General features: G+C 39.0%; 1 protein-coding gene across 3 annotated transcripts in view; it reads left to right on the forward strand.

Annotated features, from left to right (window-relative positions):
- The first annotated feature begins 3037 nt into the window (after positions 1-3037).
- The window catches only part of stum (stum, mechanosensory transduction mediator homolog), a 28102-nt gene continuing 8018 nt past the window's right edge, over positions 3038-23121 (forward strand). Inside the window, exons 1-4 of one of the 3 annotated variants that reach the window (XM_088325145.1) lie at positions 3038-3077; positions 3607-3682; positions 9710-9785; positions 9902-10397. In XM_088325145.1, coding sequence (XP_088181271.1) covers positions 10199-10397 — 199 coding nt within the window. In that variant the 5' untranslated portion in view covers positions 3038-3077; positions 3607-3682; positions 9710-9785; positions 9902-10198. Of the gene's footprint in view, positions 3078-3334; positions 3533-3606; positions 3683-9709; positions 9786-9878; positions 10398-23121 lie in introns of those variants that run through there. The other 2 variants (XM_088325144.1, XM_088325143.1) reach the window with 2 other exon arrangements.

Raw genomic sequence — 23121 nt, forward strand, 5'->3', positions numbered from 1 at the left:
GAGAATAGAAAGAGCCGGGAAAATAAATAAATTAAGAGAGAAAGAAAGTTTGAATGAGAGCGGGAAAGATAAAGGAGAAAGAGATATATAACAGGGAGGTAGTGAGAGGGAGTGAGAAAGCAAGAGTAAAAAGAGAGAGAGAGGGAGTTAGAGAGGGGGTTGGAGAGAGAGAGAAAGAGACAGAAAATGAGAGAAAAAAGAGAGAGGAAGTAAGAGAAAGAAAGGGAGGGTAAAAAGAAAGAGAGCAAGAAAGAGAGGCAAATAGAAAGAAAGAGATAGTGAAAGGGAGAAAAGAAATACAATAAGAAAGAGAGAAAGTAAGAGAAAAATAGAGAGAGAAAAGAGAAAGAGAGAGGGGGAGGGAGAAAGAGAGAAGACAGTGAGAAAGAGATAGAAGAAAAAAAAGAAATACTACTACCATTGCGAGTGATGCCCGGCTTGGGTGACACCAAGTGGACATATTTAGAACTGCGGCTCATTTTTCTCTTGCGCTTCTCTCGCTGTTATCTTACGGGCCGGTTTTAATCCTTTTGGTAAATGACTTGAATTGACTTAAGAGCGAAAGCTTAAAAAATTGATCTGTACTATGCTGCCATCTAGAGTCCTTAGGTAATTATGATTAATATATTTTTGTGATTAAAAAAATAAATGATGTGGGATAAGACAGTGTTTTTCAACCAGTATGCCGAACCTTTTCTAATGTACCACAGTATTTTTTTGCCCCTATAAATAAACATGCCATTATTAAGCATATTTCCTTCCTTCGAGTCTTTTGTTTACGAATTTTCAGCTCACGAAGTAGAACACGGAAGTATATTTAATACACTCTTTTGTTTGATGAAGCTGTTTAAGATGGCGCTAGAAAAATAATAAAACATATCGAATAAAGTTAACATTTTGCTCATAATCATCCTCACCTTATTTAAAGATTTCTTAATTTACACCAAAAAAGGAAGAAACGTTAAACCAAAATAAAATACAGTTTTGTCCTACTGATTTTTTGCTCAATTTAAATATGACGTTTGCGATTATTTGTAAAAAAAAAAAACGATTGAAAAACCGGTAAAAATGTCATAAAATCCGAGAATTTTAAAAGTAAATGATGAATAAAAATAATCAACCTGTATCGCCTCCAGAGCTACGGTGACCAAAAGATATGATAAGGAAAACGTAACGCTAACACGTTTTAGCTAACATGCAATATATAACTTTAAAAAAAAATAGTTTTAAAACGTTCTAGACGGACAGTGTGCTTCAAGATTTTGAAATTTAAAACAAAAAATGTTGAAAAACACTATTTTAAGGTCATTAGGATTTGTGGTTTAGAGGTTTTGTTTTAATAAATGGTGAAACTTTGTATTCATTTCAAAACACAGTACCTCTTTTAATAGGCCTAAAACTCCAGTGTACCAACACTAGATGGCACTGTATCATCTAAAGTGAATGAAAACCAATGCTTAGAGAAGCGTAAGAGAAAAACGAGCTGCAATTTTAAATATGTCCACTTGATGGCATCCCTCGCATATCAATTGTGGTAGTATTTCACTCTCTTCTTTTTCTCCCTATTTTTGTCCCTTTCCTGTTTCTCTATCTCTCTTTTATCTCCTTTTCTGGCATCTAAGTCTATCTCTCTTCCTTTTTTCTCACCCTCTCTTTCTCTCCTATTTTTCCCTTTCTCTCGCTCCCTTTTCTTGTTCTCTCTCTTGTTTGCTCTTTCCTTCTTCTTTCTCATTTTCTCTACCTCACTCCCTTTCTTTCTCACTTTCTCTTTCTCTCTTTTCTATCTTCTCTCATTCTTTTGATTTTTCTCTCTTTCTCACTTCATTTCTTTCTCTTTCTTTTTCTATCCCTTTCTCTTTTTCCTCTTTCTTTCACCACTTTCTCTCTCTACTGTGCTCCCTTTCTTTCTATTGTGCTCTTATTCATTCTCTCACTCTTTCTCCCTCTCTTCCCCTCCTTCCTGTCTCTCTCTCTCTCTCTCTCTCTCACCCTCTCTCTGTCTCTCTCGCTCTCTCTCTTATTCTGTCTCCCTTGTTCTCGCACTTTTTATCTCTTTCTTTTTCTTTCTCTCTTTTTCCTCTTTCTTTCTCCACTTTCTCTCTCCATATTGCTGTCTATCTTTCTATTGTGCTCTCTCTAATTCTCTCACTCTTTCTCCCTCCCTCTCCCTCCCATGTTCTCGTTCTCTTAATATCTCGCTTTATTTTTCTATCTGTTTCTCTTTTTTACTCTTTCTTTCCTTCCTTTCTCCCATTCTCTTTCTCTCTCTAATGTGCTATCTATATTTCTATTGTGTTCTCTCTAATTCTCTCACTCTTTCTCCTTCCCTCTCTCTTACTCCGTCTCCCTTGTTCTTGCTCTCTTTTTATCTCGCTTTCTTTTTCTATCTTTCTCTTTTTGTCCTCTTTCTTTCTCTCTTTTCTCCCTTTCTCTTTCTCTCTCTAATGTGCTATCTATATTTCTATTGTGTTCTCTCTAATTCTCTCACTCTTACTCCCTCCATCTCTCTCCCCTACTCCGTCTCCCTTGTTCTCGCTCTATTTTTATCTCGCTTTCTTTTTCTATCTCTTTCTTCCCCCCCTTTTTTTCTACCCTTTCTCTCTCTATATTACTCTCTATCTTCCTATTGTGCTCTCTCTAATTCTCTCACTATTACTCCCTCCATCTCTCTCCCCTACTCCGTTCTTGCTCCTTGTTAAACTCACTTTCTTTTTTTATCTCTTTCTTTCTTTCTTTCTTTCTTTCTCCCCTTCTCTCTCCATATTGCTCCCTATCTTTCTATTGTGCTCTCTCTAAATCTCTCACTCTTTCTCTCTCTTACTCCGTCTCCCTTGTTCTCGCTCTTTTTATCTCGCTTTATTTTTTATCTTTCTCTTTTTGTCCTCTTTCTTTCTCCCTTTTCTCCCTTTCTCTCTCTCTAATGCTCTCTCTATCTTTCACAACTCTCACAGGAATAAGCGGTCGGACAATGAATGAAGTTCACACTGTATGACTGATGAATGACCAGCAGATGGCGCGCTCACATTTTGCATGATATCCGATGTTTCAAAGACATACCAAATACCTTCCCAATTTAGGTAAGATTCTCCCGAATTTCATCCTCATCTCACAACTTCCTCCCACGGGATAATTTCCTCTCACAACTCCCGAATTTGTACGCCGTAAAATGTGGAAATATTTCCTTCATCGTCTTCAATCTTGTCTGTTTACTCTACAGTGCCACCGGGGACAGGTTGCCAAATATGGTGACAAATACCCACCAAAATACCCAAATATGTTATAGAGAAAACTTGTACATTTGAATAATTTTCCTGGCAACCCGGCCTTCTTTCATCCTACATTCGAAATCACAAGATTTTACGGGAGCATGTTGATGACCATTAAGAGACAGAATATAGATTTTTTTTTACCTCCAAAGATAAAAGAATAGAATAAAGATTAAAAAGTGTAAATTATTTCAAATTGAATGCTCTAGTGGGTGCAGATATTCCCATAAGATAAGTAAAAGTTTGTGGTGTGTGACATGCTAACGGTGGGTACCAAACAAAATGTCGGAAACTACAGAGAATGTCGAAAATGTGATTATTTTGTATTTAATGGACACAGGGGAGTCTTCTTTCGAGAGAGGAGTGCAAAAACGACCTGCTTATTTATCTGCTGGACGAACTAAAACCATTTAAAGGTAAGACACGTGGTAAGTTTTTTCTGTCTTTTAGTAAATCGGCCATTTTAAGTCAAGCTAAAAGGAGGAAAAGGAGTCTCAAGGAAAATGAAGAAACTTTGAGAAGGAACCGCACATGAGGTAATCCCCCACAAGACGTCTCAAAGACCTGCACAGACCACAGACAATTGCAAACCACAGACTATTATGACACCACCCCCTGATCTGAAACCTACATGAGGGCAAGGAAAAACTCAAAAACCTCAACATGAGGAAAATAAAGAAACCTTGAGAAGGGACCGCACATGAGGTAATCCCCCGTTCTAGGATGACCAGGATGCAATGGATGTTGCAATAACAAATAATAGTCAAGATGAAATATAGGTCATTCATAAGCTATAGAATAAAACTACGTCTTAATTTTCTCTGTTTATCGTCTTCTCCATAAAGTAACTGTGAACTAAGCTTTCTGTCATGTTCTGTGCTTTTTGTAAAGTCATGTTTCCTCATTTTCCTCATGTTGAGGTTTTTGAATTTTTCCTTGCCCTCATGTAGGTTTTAGATCAGGGGACGGTGTAATAATAGTCTGTTGTCTGTGTAGCCTCTTAAGACTTTTTGTGATTAAGGACGTCACAAATAAACATGACTTGAATAAATGAAACTTTATTTTCGAGCATGAGAAAACAAGAATACAACTGAACAAGAAGACAAAAAACAAAAACAATGCGAAGGTACCATGTCCGAAAAGGAATAAGAAGTGGCTTATGCTCTTTTGATCCTACCCGCTTCCTTAATACAGACGCTGCCCTACTTACTAAGTATGTTTAAGGCATGTATAGGTAACCTGTATTGTGTTGTACTAAAATAAACATATTATTCAGATTCAGATTCAGATCTACTTTATTGTCATTCTAGTACACGTGTATACAGAACGAAATGTCGATGCATCTGACCCCCACAGTTTCCTTGAATGTACAGATATAAATAATGTTGTATTGTATTTTGGCTACGTATAGTATTTTACCATAGTGCCGATAGTGCAAGAAGAGTAGCTAACCAGATGCGCAAAATGGGCAGTCAGTTATGAAATGATATGCTCCATAAAGATAAATAAAGTTGAATTAAACTTACTTTTGGAAGACTAGCTTCAAGAGTTAGGCGACTTCCTCCTCCATGACCAAAAAAAAGTAATCTAACCATTTTCTCAACCGCGTCAAGCTTTCTTATTCCACTTTCATTTCAAATAAACCGGCTCGCCTCTTCTTTACACTTTACACCAACCATATTGAATGGATGCAGGAGATATTACACAATAAAATTGTCAAAGTTCTTAGCGCGCTAGAGATACAGTATCGAGTGTTTTCACACGAACTAGCCCTGCTAATGCTATCCTCAGTTTCTCTAAATAGCGCTCATTGTACTTTTCAATTAGGTGAGCCACCTCATGGGACAGCTGCACAATATTCATTTTACTAGTCATTGACAATGGTATTGAATATTGTAGCTTTTTTTGTTGTTTACTGGCCATACCCACTGTTTAGTACGGTTTACTGCCGTCCGTCATGGTTGGGAGGACGAAAATCTTCCCAATTTTCCAATGTTGTCAAGTATGGTATAAATGTCTATTGTTATATATTTTCAACAGTGCAAAAATGAAAATTTTGCTCCTGTTGGAATATATCAATGTGTCACTGCATATATTATTATGCCTGTATATTTTTACATTTAAAACCATTCTTTTTTTCAGTGATTTGTAACATCATTTATTTTGTAATTATTAATTAACTTTTTCATTCATTTAGTCGTAATTGTAAGGCTTCTCAATTGTTTTTTTATATTTGATTTACCATATCTGTTCTTGTTAGAACCAGTTCAGAAAAAGGACACTTGTTTAGAAATTTTCCATTCTATTTTGAGTCGTCCGCGGGACAGCCTTTTCAGCCTAGGAGACATTGTTTGCCATTTTAATTTCCCTTTAACTTCAATCCTCACAAGCAGCTTTCTATGTTTAAAATAAATAGTGAGACATCATAGGATACGTACTTGTGAATTCTACTGCCATTGTCCTGTAGCTCATTTGTGCCCGGAATATACTGTTGTAAAAACTTCAAAGAAATTGTTCATCCCAGCTTTTATTTTGACTGTCTCACAATCCAGATATAAAACAAAAACACAGAGAAAGGAAAGGCCGCTTTAACACTATCATGTAAAGTATATAATGTAAAGCAAATATGAATGTGTTTCTCCCAAACAATACCACAATACACAAGAACATTTATGTTTAAATTTCTGACTCCTATGTTAGCACATCCAACAAAAATATTTTCTTGGTGTCATGATTTGGCAGTTGCCCTCACCTGCGCTCACTCGTTCAGCCCCAGATGCCACTCGTTCCCCAATTACTCCTCCTATTTTAACACGTCATTCTCGTTCACTCCTGGTGAGTCCGTCTGCGAACCTCAGCGCATGCAAGGCAAGCACTTTAGACTCTGGCTCCCGTTTTTATCACGACCTGTTTCCTGTATCGATCCCCGATCCAAGCTTCGTTTTCCTGTCACGGTCACCCGTATCCTGATTCTGTTTCCTGTATCGATCCCCGATCCAAGCTCCGTTCACCTGTCCCGGCTACCCGTATCATGATTCTGTTCCCTGTATCGATCCCCGATCCAAGCTCCGTTCTCCTGTCCCGCCTACCCTTATCCCGATTCTGTTTCCTGTATCGATCCCCGATCCAAGCTCCTTTCTCCTGTCCCGCCTACCCGTATCCTGATTCTGTTTCCTGTATCGATCCCCGATCCAAGCTCCGTACTCCTGTCCCGGCTATCCGTATCCTGATTCTGTTTCCTGTATCGATCCCCGATCCAAGCTCCGTTCTCCTGTCCCGGCTACCTGTATCCTGATTCTGTTTCCTGTATCGATCCGCGACCCAAGCTCCGTTCTCCTGTCCCGGCGACCCGTATCCTGATTCTGTTTCCTGTATCGATCCCCGATCCAAGCTCCGTTCTCCTGTCCCGGCTACCTGTATCCTGATTCTGTTTCCTGTATCGATCCGCGATCCAAGCTCCGTTCTCCTGTCCCGGCGACCCGTATCCTGATTCTGTTTCCTGTATCGATCCCCGATCCAAGCTCTGTTTTTCTGTCCCGGCTACCCGTATCCTGCCTGATTCTGTTTCCAGTATCGATCTCTGGCTTCCCGCTCGTCCCGGCTACCCAACTTGTTCCGATCTCCGACCACGCACAGTCTCCTGTCCCGGCTGCCCGACTTGTTCTGATTCCCGACCACGCTCCTCCTGCCCAGCAAGCACCAGATCGCTGTCGTTTTCCTCTCGCTCTGACTTCCCCGATCCTTAATAAAGCATTGTGTGAAACGTTATGCATTTGGGTCCCCTACTTGTACCGATCATGACACATGGTTCTGCGTTTTTGGGGCTCTACTTGTGATTACCATTTCATGTTGCCAAGTAAATCTGGTAGCAGTGGTGGAATTTGGTGTAGAGAAACAAAGGACCAAGCTTGCTCTTTGTGTGCTTGAAAGCATGTTTTTTTGCGACTTTCTGTAACCCTTCCTTCATGATTAAACCAATTACAAGTAAGACTGGCTTTGAGGGCTGACTGTTTTAGTAGATGAGCTTATTTGAAAATAATTTTGTGTAACTATCTAAAAACACTGACCTCATCTGCCCTGGCAACCCTTCAATGTTGCCATGGCAATAGGCACCATCCATTCATGACTCGACGTCCCCTTGAGACGTCATTTGCCTGCGCTTTGCTTTGACTTGGGTGTCTTTGTATTTTAACGCAAAGACTTAAGAGGAAATTAAAGCCGGAGAATGAGCCAAAAAGGCGAGGAGATGAATATCATGCTCCTAATAATCACCTTCAGCTTCTCGGGTTGCTAGGAGATGACAAGCGGGCTAGGAGAAGCGAGACTGCTATTTACGACCGTTAAATTGTTAGCGAAGCAAATAAACTGTTCTTGTGTTATGATGTATAAACATAGAAGAACAATCTGAAGAACAGCAGATGAAAAGGGTGGTGCATTGATATAAAAATAATGTAATTTGTGATCATTTTCCCAAGCATTGTATATATAAACACATTTTTAAACATACAGTGGCTTGCAAAACTATTTGGCCCCTTTGAACATTTTGACCTTAAGCCACATTTCAGTTTTCAAACATAAAGATATGAAACTGTAATTCCTTGTGTAGAATCAACAATAAGTGGGACACTATCATGAAGTGGAACACACTTTATTGGATATTTGAAACATCTCATCTCTCATTAGCTGCACCGCTTATCCTCAGTAGGGTCGCGGGGGTGCTGGAGCCCATCCCAGCAATCATCGGGCAGCAGGCAGGGAACACCCTGAACTGGTTGCCAGCCAATTGCAGGGCACACGGGGACAGACAACTCACTCGCTCATTCACACCTAGGGACATTTTGGACCGGCCAATTCACCTGAAATGCATGTTTTTGGAATGTGGGAGGAAACCGGAGTGCCCGGAGGAAACCCACGCAAGCACGGGGAGAACATACAAACTCCGCAAAGAAAGTCTGGAGCTGGATTTGAACCCACGCAGGAGGTTCCCATGACTTGAACTGTGCCGCACATGCGCTAACCACTGCGCTGCCGTGCTGCCCTATATTTTAAACATATTTAAAAAAAAATTAAAAACGAAAAAGTGTGTATGCATAATTGTTCAGCGCCTTTAATTTCAGTGCAGCAAACTCCAGAAGTTCAGTGAGGATCTCTGAATGATTCAATGTTGATCTAAATGACTAACAATGATAAATGGAATCCACCTGTGTGTAATCAAGTCTCTGTATAAATGCACCTGCACTGTTATAGTCTCAGAGGTCTGTTTATAGCGCAGAGAGCATCATGAAGAACGAGGAACACACCAGAGAGGTACGAGATACTGTTGTGGAGAGGTTTAAAGCTGGATTTGGATACAAAAGGATTTCCCAATCTTTAAACATCTCAAGGATCACTGTGCAAGCAATAATATTGAAATGAAAGGAGTATCAAATCACTACGAATCTACCAAGAATCGTGCCGTCCCTCTAAACTTTCAGCTCATACAAGGAGAAAACTGATCAGAGATGCAGCCATAGGGCCCATGATCACTCTGGATGAACTGCAGAGGTCTACAGCTGAGGTGGGAGAATCTCTCCATAGGACAACAATCAGTTGTATAATGCACAAATCTGGACTTTATGGAAGAGTGGCAAGAAGAAAGCCATATCCATAAAAAGTGTCGTTTAAAGTTTGCCACAAGCCACCTGGGAGACACACCAAACCTGTGGAAGAAGGTTCTCTGGTCAGATGAGACCAAAATAGAACTTTTTGGCAACCATGCAAGACGTTATGTTTGGCGTAAAAGCAGCACAGCTCATCACCCTCATCACACCATCCCCACAGTCAAACATGGTGTTGGCAGCATCATGGTTTGGGCCTGCTTTTCTCCAGCAGGGACAGGGAAGATGGTTAAAATTTATGGGAATATGGATTCAGCCAAATACAGGACCACTCTGGAAGAAAAACTGATGGAATCCGCAAAAGACCTGAAACTGGGATGGAGATTTGTCTTCCAACAAGACAATGATCCAAAACATAAAGCAAAAGCTACAATGGAACTGTTCACCCCCCAAAAATATTAGGGTGTTAAAATGGCCAAGTCAAAGTCCAGACCTCAATCCAATTGGGGAACTGTGGAAAGAACTGAAAACTCCTGTTCACAAACGCTTTCCATCCAACCTCACTGAGCTCGAGCTGTTTTGCAAGGAGGAATGGGCAAAAATATCAGTTTCTCCATGTGCAACACTGCTACCCTAAGCAACTTGCAGCTGTTATCGCAGCAAAAGGTGGCGCTACAAAGTATTAACTCAATGAAGCTGGATAATTTTGCACATTCTCTCTCTCTTTTCTCTCTTTGTCTCTCTCTTTCTCCTTTCTCCCTTTCTTTGTCCCACCCTCTCTCTTTTTCTAACCCCCTCTTTATCTTATTACCTTCTCCCTCTTTTTCTTTCCCTCTAATCTACTAGTCCGGCCCCTGAGAGAATGTTCTACCGTGTGGCCCCTGAGTTTAAAAGAGTTTGACACCCCTGACATAGACTAAAGGTAAGACATTATTATTTTTCTCCTTCCATGCTACATTTTATACATCGCTTTTTTCCCCCCTTGATGTATGTTAATTCATCTGTATATCTTCAGATTCGAGCCCTTTTTTCTCCTAGGACCACCTTCCCCCCCAAAGGCAGATGAGCGCTTCCCGGAGTGTGCTGTACCTTTAAATGTTGAGGGGAGAGCGACAGTCAAAAGGGGGAGGTTGGAATTGTTAGCGCTTTCTCTCACTCAGTGACTGCTGAGATCCCAATTGACCAGATTGAGGAACCACCCAGGAACATACACTTGCTTTTACACAAATTTCTATTATCGATGATATCGTTCTGGAAGAGCTTTTAATGACCAATGAGTGGCATCACTTATGAGATACATTTCTAGGATTGACTTTTATTTGTTAAGTCAATAGGATGGCACAGAAGGAGGCAAATATGGTAAAAGACAACTTGGGAGTCAAAACCGCCTCGATGGACCCCATGTCAGAAAACGGGGGCGGCGTGGTTGTGGAGGTCCGTGAGAAGAAGGGACCCCTGAGGGCTGCCATACCCACCATGCCTTTCCCCCTGGCGGTCATTTGCCTCTTCCTCAACACCTTCTTACCTGGATTAGGTGAGTTTTGTGTACGTTATTTGTATATCATGTTCTTTTTTGGCTTTTTATTCAGGCACAGCGACACTAAATAGCAGCGTCAATCATTAATTCACTAAAAGAAATTAAGCTGAAGACATTTTCCCCCCTACAGGGGGGAAAATAACTTTACCCTAGAGAGGACAATTAGAAAACAAATAAATGGTATTTAAAACTTATACTGGCATCGCTAGTGACTTGTTAACTCTGAGTTCTTAAGTATATTTTATCCAAAATACATTGAGTGTATGATTTTTTTTTAAATGATGACAATAACGGATATTTTGAAGTCATTATCTAAATCAGGGTTGCCAAACAGACAGCCCGCGGGCCGGATCAGCCTCGCTAAGGGATTGAATCCGTCCCGCAAGACAACGCTCGGAGAAGCGCAAGAGAAAAATGAGCTGCGGGTTGAAATATGTCCACTTGATGTTGCCAAAGCCAGGTGCCTCTCTTAAACGCTGTACTTGTATCTCTCTGTCACTCTTTCGCTCTCTATCACTTTCACTCTCTCTCTCTTTTTCTGTTTCTTTGCTCCTCTTTGTCTCTTTCACTCTGTGTCTTTTTACCTTCTTTTTCCTCTTCTTTTTTTCCTTTTCTCTCCATTCTCTCTCTTTTCTTTTCCCCTTCTCTCTTTCTCCTCTTCTCTCTTTCTCTCCTTCTTTCTATTTGTCTTTTTATCTCTTTTGTTTAGCACGCTCTCTCTCTTTCTTTGTCCCACCCTCTCTACTTTTCTCTCCATCTCTTTCTCTTATTTCTTTCTCTCTTTTTTTCTTTATCTCTAATCTACTAGTACTGGATTCTATATCGTTCGTATATGTATTTCCCCAAATCTCTATACAACAACTTAAATAAGGCAACGTTCATGAACTGTGTATTATATGACAGTCAAATATATGTCTGCATCTACTCCTAACAGCAAAGGTTTTTTTTACTCATTTGGATCTTATGCTAATTGTATTGGGTCTCCAGCTAATGCTAGTACAAAACTCAATTCCAATGAAGTTGGGAAAGTGTGTTAATTGCAAATAAAAATTGATCCAAGTAAATTGCAAATTCTTTTCAACCCATATTTAAATGAATGCACAGCAAAGACAACATATTTATTGTCTTCACTCATAAACTTTATTGTTTTGGGAGAAAATCATCAACTCTGTAATTTGATGACAGCAACACGTGCCAAAATAGTTGGGACAGGTGTCAATAACTACTCAGAAAGTGGATGAATGGAAATCAACCAACTATTTGCAGGTGAACAGATGAATTAGCAACAGGTGAGAGTTGTTACTGGGTATAAAAAAGGGAGACCCGAACAAGCTAAGTCATTCACATGCAAGGATGGGGCGAGGTTCACCTCTTTGTGAACAACTGCGTGAGCAAATTGTTGAACAGTTTAAAAACAACATTCCTCAAAGTACAATTGCAAGGAATTTAGGGATATCATCATCTACAGTCCATAATATTGTGAAAAGGTTCAGGGAATCTGGAGAAATCACTGTGCGTAAACGGCATGGCCGTAAACCATTATTGAATGCCCGTGACCTCCGAGCCCTCAAGCGGTACTGCATTAAGAACCGACATCAATGTGTAAAGGACATCACCACATGGGCTCAGGAACACTTTGGAAAACCACTGTCAGTCAATACAGTTCGACGCTATATCCGTAAGTGTGGGTTAAAACTTTATGTTGCAAAGCGTAAGCCATTCATCAACAACATCCAGAAACGCCGCAGGGTTCTCTGGGCCCGAGCCCATCTAAAATGGACTGATACAAAGTGGAAAAGTGTTCTGTGGTCTGATGAGTCAGTTTTCCAAATTGTGTTTGGAAATTGTGGACGTCGTGTCCTCCGGTCCAAAGAAGAACAGAACCACCCAGACTGTTATGCACGCAAAGTGCAAAAGCCAGCATCTGTGATGGTATGGGGGTGCATGAGTGGCCAAGGAATGGGTAACCTGCACATCTGTGAAGGCACCATTAATGCAGAAAAGTACATTCAGGTTTTGGAACAAAGTATGTTGCCATCCAAACAGAATCTTTACCATGGGCGCCCTTGCTTCTTCCAGCAGGATAATGCCAAGCCACACACTGCACGTCTCACGACAGCGTGGCTTCGTAGTAAGAGGGTGCGGGTGCTTGACTGGCCTGCCTGCAGTCCTGACCTGTCTCCCATTGAAAATGTGTGGCGCATTATAAAGCGCAGAATAAGACAAAGGAAACCCCGGACTGTTGAACAGCTGAAGCTGTACATAAAGCAAGAATGGGAAAGGATTCCACTATCAACGATTCAACAACTAGTCTCCTCACTTCCTAAACGTTTATTGAGTGTTATTAAAAGGAAAGGTGATGTAACACAATGGTGAAGAAGCCCCTTTCCCAACTACTTTGGCACTTGTTGCAATTATAAAATTCTAAGTTTATCATTATTTGCTCATGGAAATAAAGTTTATGAGTTTGAACATGGATAATCTTGTCTTTGTGGTGTATTCATTTAAATATGGGTTAGAAAAGGTTTGCAAGTCATTCTATTCTAATTTTACTGACATTTTAAACTTTTTCCCAACTTCAATGGAATTGACTTTTGTATAAATTGTGTATCTTCAACTAAACTCAAAAACGGGTATATAAAAATTGATCTGGTATTTGAATAAAATTAGGAGTATTGAAATCAGTATTTGAGTTTTCCTTAGTTTGGGGTGTGGCTTAAAACACACAGTGACAGACCTTCTCCCCTCTATATAAATCTTCAGCAATTATCTTTCTAAGTTGAACGGGCATTCGTGGAGTAAAACTCACCTGTCTGATGACGTCCTAAGCCGAACTCACGTCCCCCATTAGTGGTTGAACATGATTTTTTTTTCCCCGCTTTCCCAAGGTTTTCGGTTTTTAGGGTTACTCTTAGCAGTAATCTGTAGTTAAAATAATGTCCTAAACATACTAGACCAGGGGTGTCAAACTTATTTTAACTTGGGGGTTACACGATAGAACAAACATTATCTTGGGGGCTGGACTAGTAGATTAGAGAGAAAATAAAAGAGAGAGAAAGAGACAGAGAGAAAAAGAGAGAGGGTGGGACAAAAAAAGCGAGAAAGGAGAAAGATTTTTGTTGTTGTTTACTTATGAAAAGGCAGTAGTCAAGTCAAATCATGTTTATTTGTGACGCCCTTAATCACAAAGCATCTCAAAGGGCTGCACCTGCACAGACCACAGATTATTGCAAACTACCGAGTATTAATACACCATCCCCTGATATAAAACCTACATGAGGGCAAAGAAAAACTCAAAAAACCTCAATATGAGGAAAATGAAGAAACCTTGAGAAGGGACTGCATGTGAGGTAATCCCCCTTCCAGGCGCTTTAAAAGGGAGAAAGTCTAAGGCAGGGGTGTCAAACAGGGGGTCCGTATCAGGCCCGCTAAGATATTGAAGCCGGCCCGCGAGACAACACTCAGAGAAGCACAAGAGAAAAACAAGCTGCAGGTTGAAATATGTCCACTTGATGTTGCAAAATCAGGTGCCTCTCACAAATATGCTGTACTTGTATTTATTTCCCTCTCTCTCTTTTCTTCCCTTTTTCACTCACTCTGTCTCTTTCTCATTCTTTGTTTGTCTTTGTCTCTTTCTTTTGTGTCTTTTTACCTTCTCTTGCTCTCTTCCGGGCAGTTCTGAGGTCATGGGTTCAAATCCAGCTACCAACCTTCCTGTGCGGAGTTTGCATGTTCTCCCCGTACTTGTGTGGGTTTCCTCCAGGCACTCCGGTTTCCTCCCACATTCCAAAAACATGCATGTCAGGTTGATCGGCCGGTCAAAATTGTCCCTGGGTGTGGAGAGGTCTGTCTCTGTGTGCCCTGCGACTGTCTGGCAACCAGTTCAGGGTGTCCCCTGCCCACTGCCCGAAGATAGATGGGATGGGCTCCAGCACCCCCGCAACCCTACTGAGGATAAGCGGTGCAGATAATGGATGGATTGATGGATGCTCTTTTCCTTTTTTCCTTTTCTCTCTTTTATCTCTCTCTTGCTTTCCCCTTCCCTCTTTCTCCACTTCTCTCTTATTCTTTATCTTTTCTCTCTCTTTATTTTTCTTTGGATTTCTTTTTCTCTTATTCTTTCCCCCTCTCACAATTTCTCTTTTTATTTCTTTTGTTTCTCACGTTTTCTCTCTCTCTTTCTTTCTCCCTTTGTCCTACCTTCCCACTTTTTTTTCTCTTTCTTTCTGTTACTTAATTCTCTTTCTTTTTCTTTCTCTCTTATCAACTACTCTTCCCCCGAGAGAATGTTTGTCGTATCTTGTGGCCCCCGAGTTAAAATGAGTTTGACACGTCAAGGCGTAAAGCAGTAGCATTTTTAGGTACGGGTTTGTTCAGGTGGCACTTGAAATCTCAACTTGAAAGCTTCCATCATTGACTTTTCCCTTTGCTGTCGCATCAGCTTTAAAATGTCAGAAACACCTTGCCAGGAAATCGATCAAAGGCGCTCCAAGCCTCAGACACCCCCCCCCCTTCTTTTTGCACCCGCATCGACTCGACATGTCATCTTGACGAAATCGTCCCATTGCACCTGTACTCGTTGCAAGCAAACACGCGTGTCTTTGACTGATCGCCTTGACATTTCACTGAATGGCCGCCACCAGTTGCCATGACATCACACTTTGAAAATCGCCACAATTCAGTTGCACGCGTGTGCATGCACATGAGCGAGTATGTAATGTGTTTTTTTTTTTTCCGAACCAACCTGGAGACTAAAATTAAGTTATTTTATCACCTGTAATACAGGATCTGCAGAGGGAGTGCCCCCTCGTCATTGTTATTAAATGACAAACATGATCTATACTCACACACATACACAAAATGTGTCATTTGTGCATGCTGCCTGGTTATTCCCAAAATAGTTGTTGCTCGAAACGAACGAGTTAGGTTCCAGACGATCATTTGTAAGTTGCTTCAGTGCTATATTTTGTATGTTTAAGGTTTATATAAGTATGTTTAAGGCTTGTATAAGAAACCTGTATTGTTTTGTACCAAAAAATTAACAATTTCATATTATAGTGTGCTCTATAAAGATAAATAAAGTTAGGTTTAACTTACTTTTGGAAGATGGGACGTGGCACCCCAGGATAAACGGGTAATAAAGACTTGTATTACCCCTTGTGCTTTATAGTACAGACGCTGCCCTACTTACAAACGAGATAGCTTCCGGACGATTGTTCGTAAGTTGCTTCAGTGCTAAATTTTGTATGTTAAAGGTTTATACGAGTAACTTGTATTGTTTTGTACTAAAAAATAAACATTTCATAAAATATACTCTATAAAGAGAAGTTGAACTTACTTTTGGAAGATGAGCATAAAGAGTTGACTTCCTCTGTGGTAAAAGGTGGCTGAAAATAGCTTTACGACCATTTTCTCAACCACATCAAGCTTTCTTATTTTACTTTCATTTCAAAAGAAACGGCTCACCTCTTCATTACACTTTACACAAAACATATTGAATGGATGCACTAGATATTAAACGGCTGTCAAAGTTCTTAGCGCGCTGGAGATACAGTATAGTATGTTTACACACAAACTAGGAAGAGGAAGCCGGATTTCTTCTTCGGGTTGGTGGGTGACCTCTCAGGGCGCCACGCGGCGGAAATAAGCACTACAGTAATGTCCTCTACTCGGAAAAATGTGCACACAACACAAAATCTAACTTACTGCAATGTCCAAGTATTTTTCGACATCCCGAAAAAACTTTCATATCTACTGTTTTTCGTAACTCTAATGTTTGTAAGTAGAGGAGCGTATGTATATATATATATATTGCATTGCGGAATCTATAACTAGCAGTTTATCTGCAACTCTGTGCTCATTTGGCACTGTTTTTTGTTTGCATTTGACAATACAGTGCAATCTCGAGGTCTAATTATACACAAAGTACATTCAAAGAAAACCGTGAGATATGGGATACCCAAAACATTCAAGGTGCTCTACTTAGGGAACTTAACAGGAGAAATATTGCAGAAACTGTATAAGTACCTGGTTAAAGTTCTTCTGACGGCAAGCAAAAAAGTAACAAGACAATAACGAGACTGTGGGGCAGTTGGTGTGTACTGTGGAAGAGTTATTTGGAATGGAGAGGATGACTTTTTGAATCATACAGGAGGATTCAATCACAAATGGGAAGAAATTGATATATTATAGAAAAAGGAAGGACGCCATTTCCGAACGGCGAAGACTGAAATGACTTGCTTATTCCCCAACATGCCAAACTTTTTTTCTTTGTTGTTTTTTGTTTGGTGCAAGTTCACCAAAAAACTAAGAAGCGCAATGGTAAAAAAAAAATCTTTACAGGCAGAAAAAACATGTGTGATATTTAGTGCTTCCTAGTGGTACACAAATCCTTCATTCCATGAAAAAAAACATTGTTTAAAAGGCAAAAATACATGATCTATCTTGTTAAAAGTATAAATATTCATAGGCCGAGATATCTGTATTTATTTTACATTACGGAATACATAACCACCGTGTTTATCTGGCATCCTACTGCTACGCTGTGCTTATTCGGCAGCTTTTTGTTCGCTTTTGACAAAGCAGTGGTCAAATATTACACACTGTACCTTTTACAAGTTTTTTACAATCATTTTTCCTCTTTCTCTTCTAATGAACGAAACATAAGAATTACAATCATTCACTGATGTGAGTTCAAGAGGGGCCACGGGCGTGCGATTATGAACAGAGAGGATCAGCATGAGTTCCCCAATTAGAGAGCGTAGTAATATAAAGGGAATAAATCTTAAATTGTAATAATGATCTTCAGCACAACAAATGACTGAGCGAGGACGTGGGAGACATCTTGGGTGGGAGCCTGTCCAGATATTGGCCGGATTAATGACTATAATTACACAAAGAAGTCTCCGTAGCGCCCACCTCTCATGTGGGAGGTTAATGACGGAGTGTGAAAAAGACAGAAAGAGACGAGCGGGAGGAGTAAATGCCGACAATACAAAAGAAGGCGTTTAAAGGTAGCCTGGGTGCAACAACCCACAATGCAGTGGGGTTAGAAACTAAAATTGTTCATGTTTGCAAACTTGCAATTCGGCCTTAGAGGAAAAGTGTCCCATTTAAGAGCAGATTGTTTTGAGAAAGACAACCAAACAATACACAAAGTAACTGCATTGTATTATAAAGAGTCTAATACCGACGTAATTTATTGAGGCCATCTATCTCTGTTTAAAAACAAAAATACTACTAGTACAAATATATTATAGAATTACAACTACAGTAATACTACAAATAGAACTGTACAGAAATGTTACAAAAATAGTACAAGAGACCACAAATTACTACAAAGCTAAATATCAGGTTTAGTGTTTAAAAATAAGGACCTAATATACTATTTCAAAAATAAAAATACTAGAGAATTGTACAAACACATTACTTCTTTCGTACTATAATACAAAATATGAACGAAATACTACAAAATGTTACAAGATTACCAGAGGAATACTACAACAGAAATGCTTCAGAAGTACTACAAGAAGAAAGACTACAATAATACCATTATGGAAATACAACAAAAATGCTACTTCAGAGTTACTACAAAAATAGTACCAAAAAATGGTACAAAATTCTACGTTACTACAATATTAAATGTCAGGTTTAGTGTTTTAAAAAAGGGAACTAATATATCATTTTGCTTTCTATTTTAAAAGAAAAAAACTACAGAAATACTACAAACGTACTACTACATCAATACTATTGTACAAAAATACTACAACATAAATATTACAGAAATACTTCTACAGAAATACTACAAAATGTCACTACAGAATACCAGAGTAATACTACAAGAGAAATGCTTCCGAAGTACTACAAAAAGAAAGTCAGAAAGAATACAATACCACCATTATGGAAATATAACAAAAATGCTACTTCAGAAATACTACAAAAATACTTCAACAAAAATGGTACAAAATACTACGTTACTACAATATTAAATGTCAGGTTTAGTGTTTTAAAACAGGGACCTAATATATCATTTACTTTCTTTTTCTAAAGAAACAAACTACAGAAATACTACAAATGTACTACTACATTAACACTATAATACAAACATATTGCTACAGAAATATTACATAATACTACAGAAATACTACAAAATATTACAACAAGACATCACAGAAATACTACCAGAGAAATACTAAAACAAATTTACAGAAGCACTACAAATATAATGTTAAATTACAAGAAAATACTACTACAGAAATACTACAAAAACATTACTCCAACAATACCATAGAAATACTACAAATATAATACAAAATTAAAACAAGATTAAATATCAAAATGAGTGCTTAGATTATTTTGCTTTATTTTGAAAAACAGAATACTACAAAAACATTACAAAGGTACTACTACATTAATACGATAATACAAAAAGGTACTACTACCGAAATAATACCAAAATACTATAAAAATACTCCTACAGAAATGGTACGAATACACTATTAAAGAAATACTACTACTTAATATCAAATTTAAGCTTAAAACAAAAGCTTTAATTCTGAGCATTTCATAACCAATTCTATGAAACTAATCTAATTAAAGAGAAATATGGAAAGATATAGATCGTGTAGATATCCCACATGTATATCTATTCATAAATGGAAATTGGCCAAATTTCAACCCGATGCGGCTTGCAACTCAAAAAGGTTGGCCCTCCGCTCATATTTAGTGTTGTTATAGTTATTCATCCATCCATTATCTGCACCGCTTATCCACAGTAGGGTCGCAGGGTGCTGGAGCCCATCCCAGCCATCTTCGGGCAGTGGGCAGGGGACACCCTGGACTATTTGCCAGACAGTCGCAGGGCACACAGAGACAGACCTCTCACTTGCTCATCTATATCCAGGGACAATTTAGATCGGCCAATTAACCTGACATGCATGTTTTTGGAATGTGGGAGGAAAAACCGAGGTGCTCGGAGTAAACCCACGCAAGCACTGGGAGAACATGCAAAGTCTACATGGGGAGGCTGGGGTAGTTGGACTTAAACCCTGAACCTTTGCACCGTAGAGCTGCGCGCTAACCACCCATCCGCCGTTGCGCTTGTTATATTTAAATATGTTTAATTATATATACAGACGCTCCCCGACTTATGAACATTTGACTTACAGATTCTGGCAGACACGAACATTTTTTTCATTATGTCGAAAAATATCCGGACATTGCTGCAAGTTAGATTTTGTATTGTGTGCACTTTTTTCCGAGAAGAGGACAGTACTGTAGTGCTTTCCGCCGCGTGGCACTGTTAGAGGTCACCCAGCATCCACCCCGAAGAAGAAATCCGGCTTCCTCTTCCTAGTTTGTGTGTAAACATACTATACTGCATCTCCAGCGCGCTAAGAACTCTGACAGCCGTTTCTTTTGAAATGAAAGTGGAATAAAAAACTTGATGCGGTTGAGAAAATGGTTGGATACATTTTTTTCTGGCCACTTTCTACCACGGAGGAGGAAGTCGCCTAACTCTTGAAGCTCATCTTCCAAAAGTAAGTTAAACTTAATTTTCATTTGATTTATCTTTATAGAACATATTATTTTATGAAATGTTTATTTTTTCAGTACAAAACAATACAGGTTACATATACAAGCCTTAAACATACTTATATAAATCTTAAACATACAAAATAAAGCGCTAAAGCAACTTCTCGTTCGTAAGTAGGGCAGCATCTACAAATTTCAAAACCTATGAATATTTATAAGAATTAACATCCGTATAATAGTTGATGTATTTTGCTTATTATTCAAATCATGTTTTTTTCCACTGAGTAAAGATTTCTGGTACCACTAGGATGAACTAAATATACCACAATTTGTCCTAGTAATTTTGTATTCTTCGACAAAGCCAAAAATATATGGGGTTGATGTCAACCTCTCCACATGCTCTCCAGCAATCCTTTCCTAATTTGGGGGGAAACAAAGTATGTGAACACATTCTTCGAACTGGATTCTCTCCAAATCCTGAAGCTAGTGGATATTCACTGGGTTTTTAAAATACCCCACCACTCATTTTCTGGTATTATTTAGATCTAGTTGTCGATTAACAGAGTGACAAATGCCTACTACATATCATCAAACACGTACACATATGCAAAATGGCTTCAAACATTTTACTTTCATTCGACCTTTCAAGAATGTTAATGACATCACCGATTTTGACCTCTTTATCAAAGTAGTCCTACTGAAGGTGACAAAAATAGTTGCTTCTCTTTAATCCTAATGTATCTTTTAATTCTGCAAAACTTTGCTGCTTGTCATTTTCAACTATCTTACTTATTGCTGTTATGTGTTTGCACGCCCATTGTTGGAACCCCTTTATTATTCTGCTCGGGAGTACACCTCTCGTCGAAGGCAAAACAATTTCCTAACAATCGAATTCTGTATTCCTATTGTATTGTTGGTTAATGCTCCCAGACAGTTTCCTAATGTTTTAAACATTTTTCTATACGTTATTACATTTCATGCCTTCGTGTTTGCCATCCCTAATTCTGTACTTTTCCATTTTGCAACATAATAGTCTTTACACCAATAAATCTGGGGCCAAATTTGTGCCGGTAGAAGTATTCCTGTAGGCTTGGCAAAGTCCCCCCCACCCCCCTCTCTATCTTTTGGAAGCTGCAGAGTCCTGTTTCTAATTCAGTTGTTTTCCCCACCGCAAATAAACCTTGAAATCCATTTATCCCATTCAAGGAATTGTGATCTGGGAACCAACACTGGTAGAGACTGGAAATAATACGAGAGCTTTGGCAGAATACTCATCTTAACAACCTCTATTCTTGAACTCATTTCCAATACTATATTTTTTAAAATCCCTCTTTATTTATTCACTCAATTTTGTATAGTAAAAATCAAATACAGTGAACGAAATAAGTATTTGAACACCCTGCTATTTTGCTATTTCTCGAACTTATAAATCATAGAGGGGCCTGAAATTTTCATCGTAGGTGCATGTCCACTGAGAGAGAAAAAAACTAAGAAAAAAAAATGCGGAAATCACAATGCTTAATTTTTTTTAACGATTTATTTGTGTGACATAGTGTGTTCAAATACTTCACTGTATATGTTAGGTGACTGAAAAATATTCCCAGCATTAAAAACCCACAATAGATTGTTTTTTCTATCATTATTGTTTTGTTGTGACGCTAGTAGAACACAACAGTCAAAGCAGGTGGGATGTGTGTGCATGCCTACTTAGCAACACACTGGAGGTGTACTCACTTCACACTTTATCCGCTACAAATTATCAACCGGATTTTCCAGATTTACAAATTGTATTGGTATAAAAACAAGAACAAACGACTCCTGCAGTTTAAGTCACATTTTATTTTAAGTTTAGTTTAAGATTATGTAACTGTGGCTAAAAATATTGCGCTTGTATTGAAGGTTTTTTCTAATGTGCCACAGCTGTAACTGCAGTAAATGTTTTACAGCCATAAAATAGTTATTGAAGGTTAGATTGATTCAGACTACCAAAGTCCTAGGTGAAAAATGCAAGGCCCGCCAATGCAAATTACCATTACCGAATTATCAATAGTAACTGTGCTGAAGCTAAAACAATAAAAACATGCTCCATAAACAGACGCCCTACTTGTTTTTCTAATCTGCTGTCTGGTTGCAATGACAATATTGACAAGCTGTTGTGTGATTGAGAGATTCTTTCTTGGAGTGCCTCGTTGTTGCGCCAAGAAAACACATCAGTGCGAGGAGAAAACGGAAAATCCGAAATGACAGCCAGAATTTGGATCAGGACTTTGTATTAGCCCGGTCACTTTAAAGAGCCTCACTATCATGTCTACGCACTAAGGCAGGGGTTGGGAATCTATGCCTTTTCATGAGTACATATGGCTCGGAGATAAAGTTGTACTCATGCAAATCTCATCTGTAGCCTTCCCAATCTTCAAAACCTTCAAAAATCGTAAATTTTTCCATTAGCAAAGATTTTTGAAAAAGAGCCAGGGAGCCACTAGGAAGCGTTAAAGTTCTGCATGTGGCTCCAAAGAAAGTTTAGCCGGAGGAGAAGTCCAACTTTGTCAGTGATAGAATGCATCTTCCTCAACCCTTTTGGCCCGGCCGCCGGTGCTGTGTCGGTCCAGAGCGTGTTTTGACACAATGGCTTTAAAAAAAACTTGAAAATGAGAATAAATTACAAATAAATAATGTAGGTTTGTCAAACGGTTTTACCTATGTTACAACAACCGCAGTGTCAATGACGCGCAGGCAGGCAAGCAGAAAAGGGGTGCGGCAACTGTTAAGCCAATCAGAATGCAGAACAGAAAAACCGCTGAAAATCCACAAGGTAGTGAAATCCCGATAAGTAAACCACGATCTGGAAAGGGATTACTATATGGAAAAATGTCGCCAGATATTTGAGTGTTAGACATGAGCACAACAAAAAAAACGTTTTTAAGAGAGCACACGAAGGGACACTAAGGCTAAAACCGACACCAAAACAACACATTTTATTAGTAGTACTTCTCTTTTTTTGCCCACCCCTCTTGTAAAGGGTTATTTCATTTAGTCAGCTGTGGGGAAATTATCTTGATTCCTAAAGTTGAGTATAATCACTGAAAGGGGTTTCAATGTATCAATAAATCTCCTTGCAACTCTCTTGGGTATGAAACATGCCATTAGTGCTGGAATTGAGAGAAAGTACTTTAACAACCAAAATTCT

The sequence above is a fragment of the Urocampus carinirostris genome, chromosome 20 (assembly GCF_059441175.1).
Source record: "Urocampus carinirostris isolate Australia breed hairy pipefish chromosome 20, RoL_Ucar_1.0, whole genome shotgun sequence".
NCBI lineage: Eukaryota > Metazoa > Chordata > Actinopteri > Syngnathiformes > Syngnathidae > Urocampus > Urocampus carinirostris.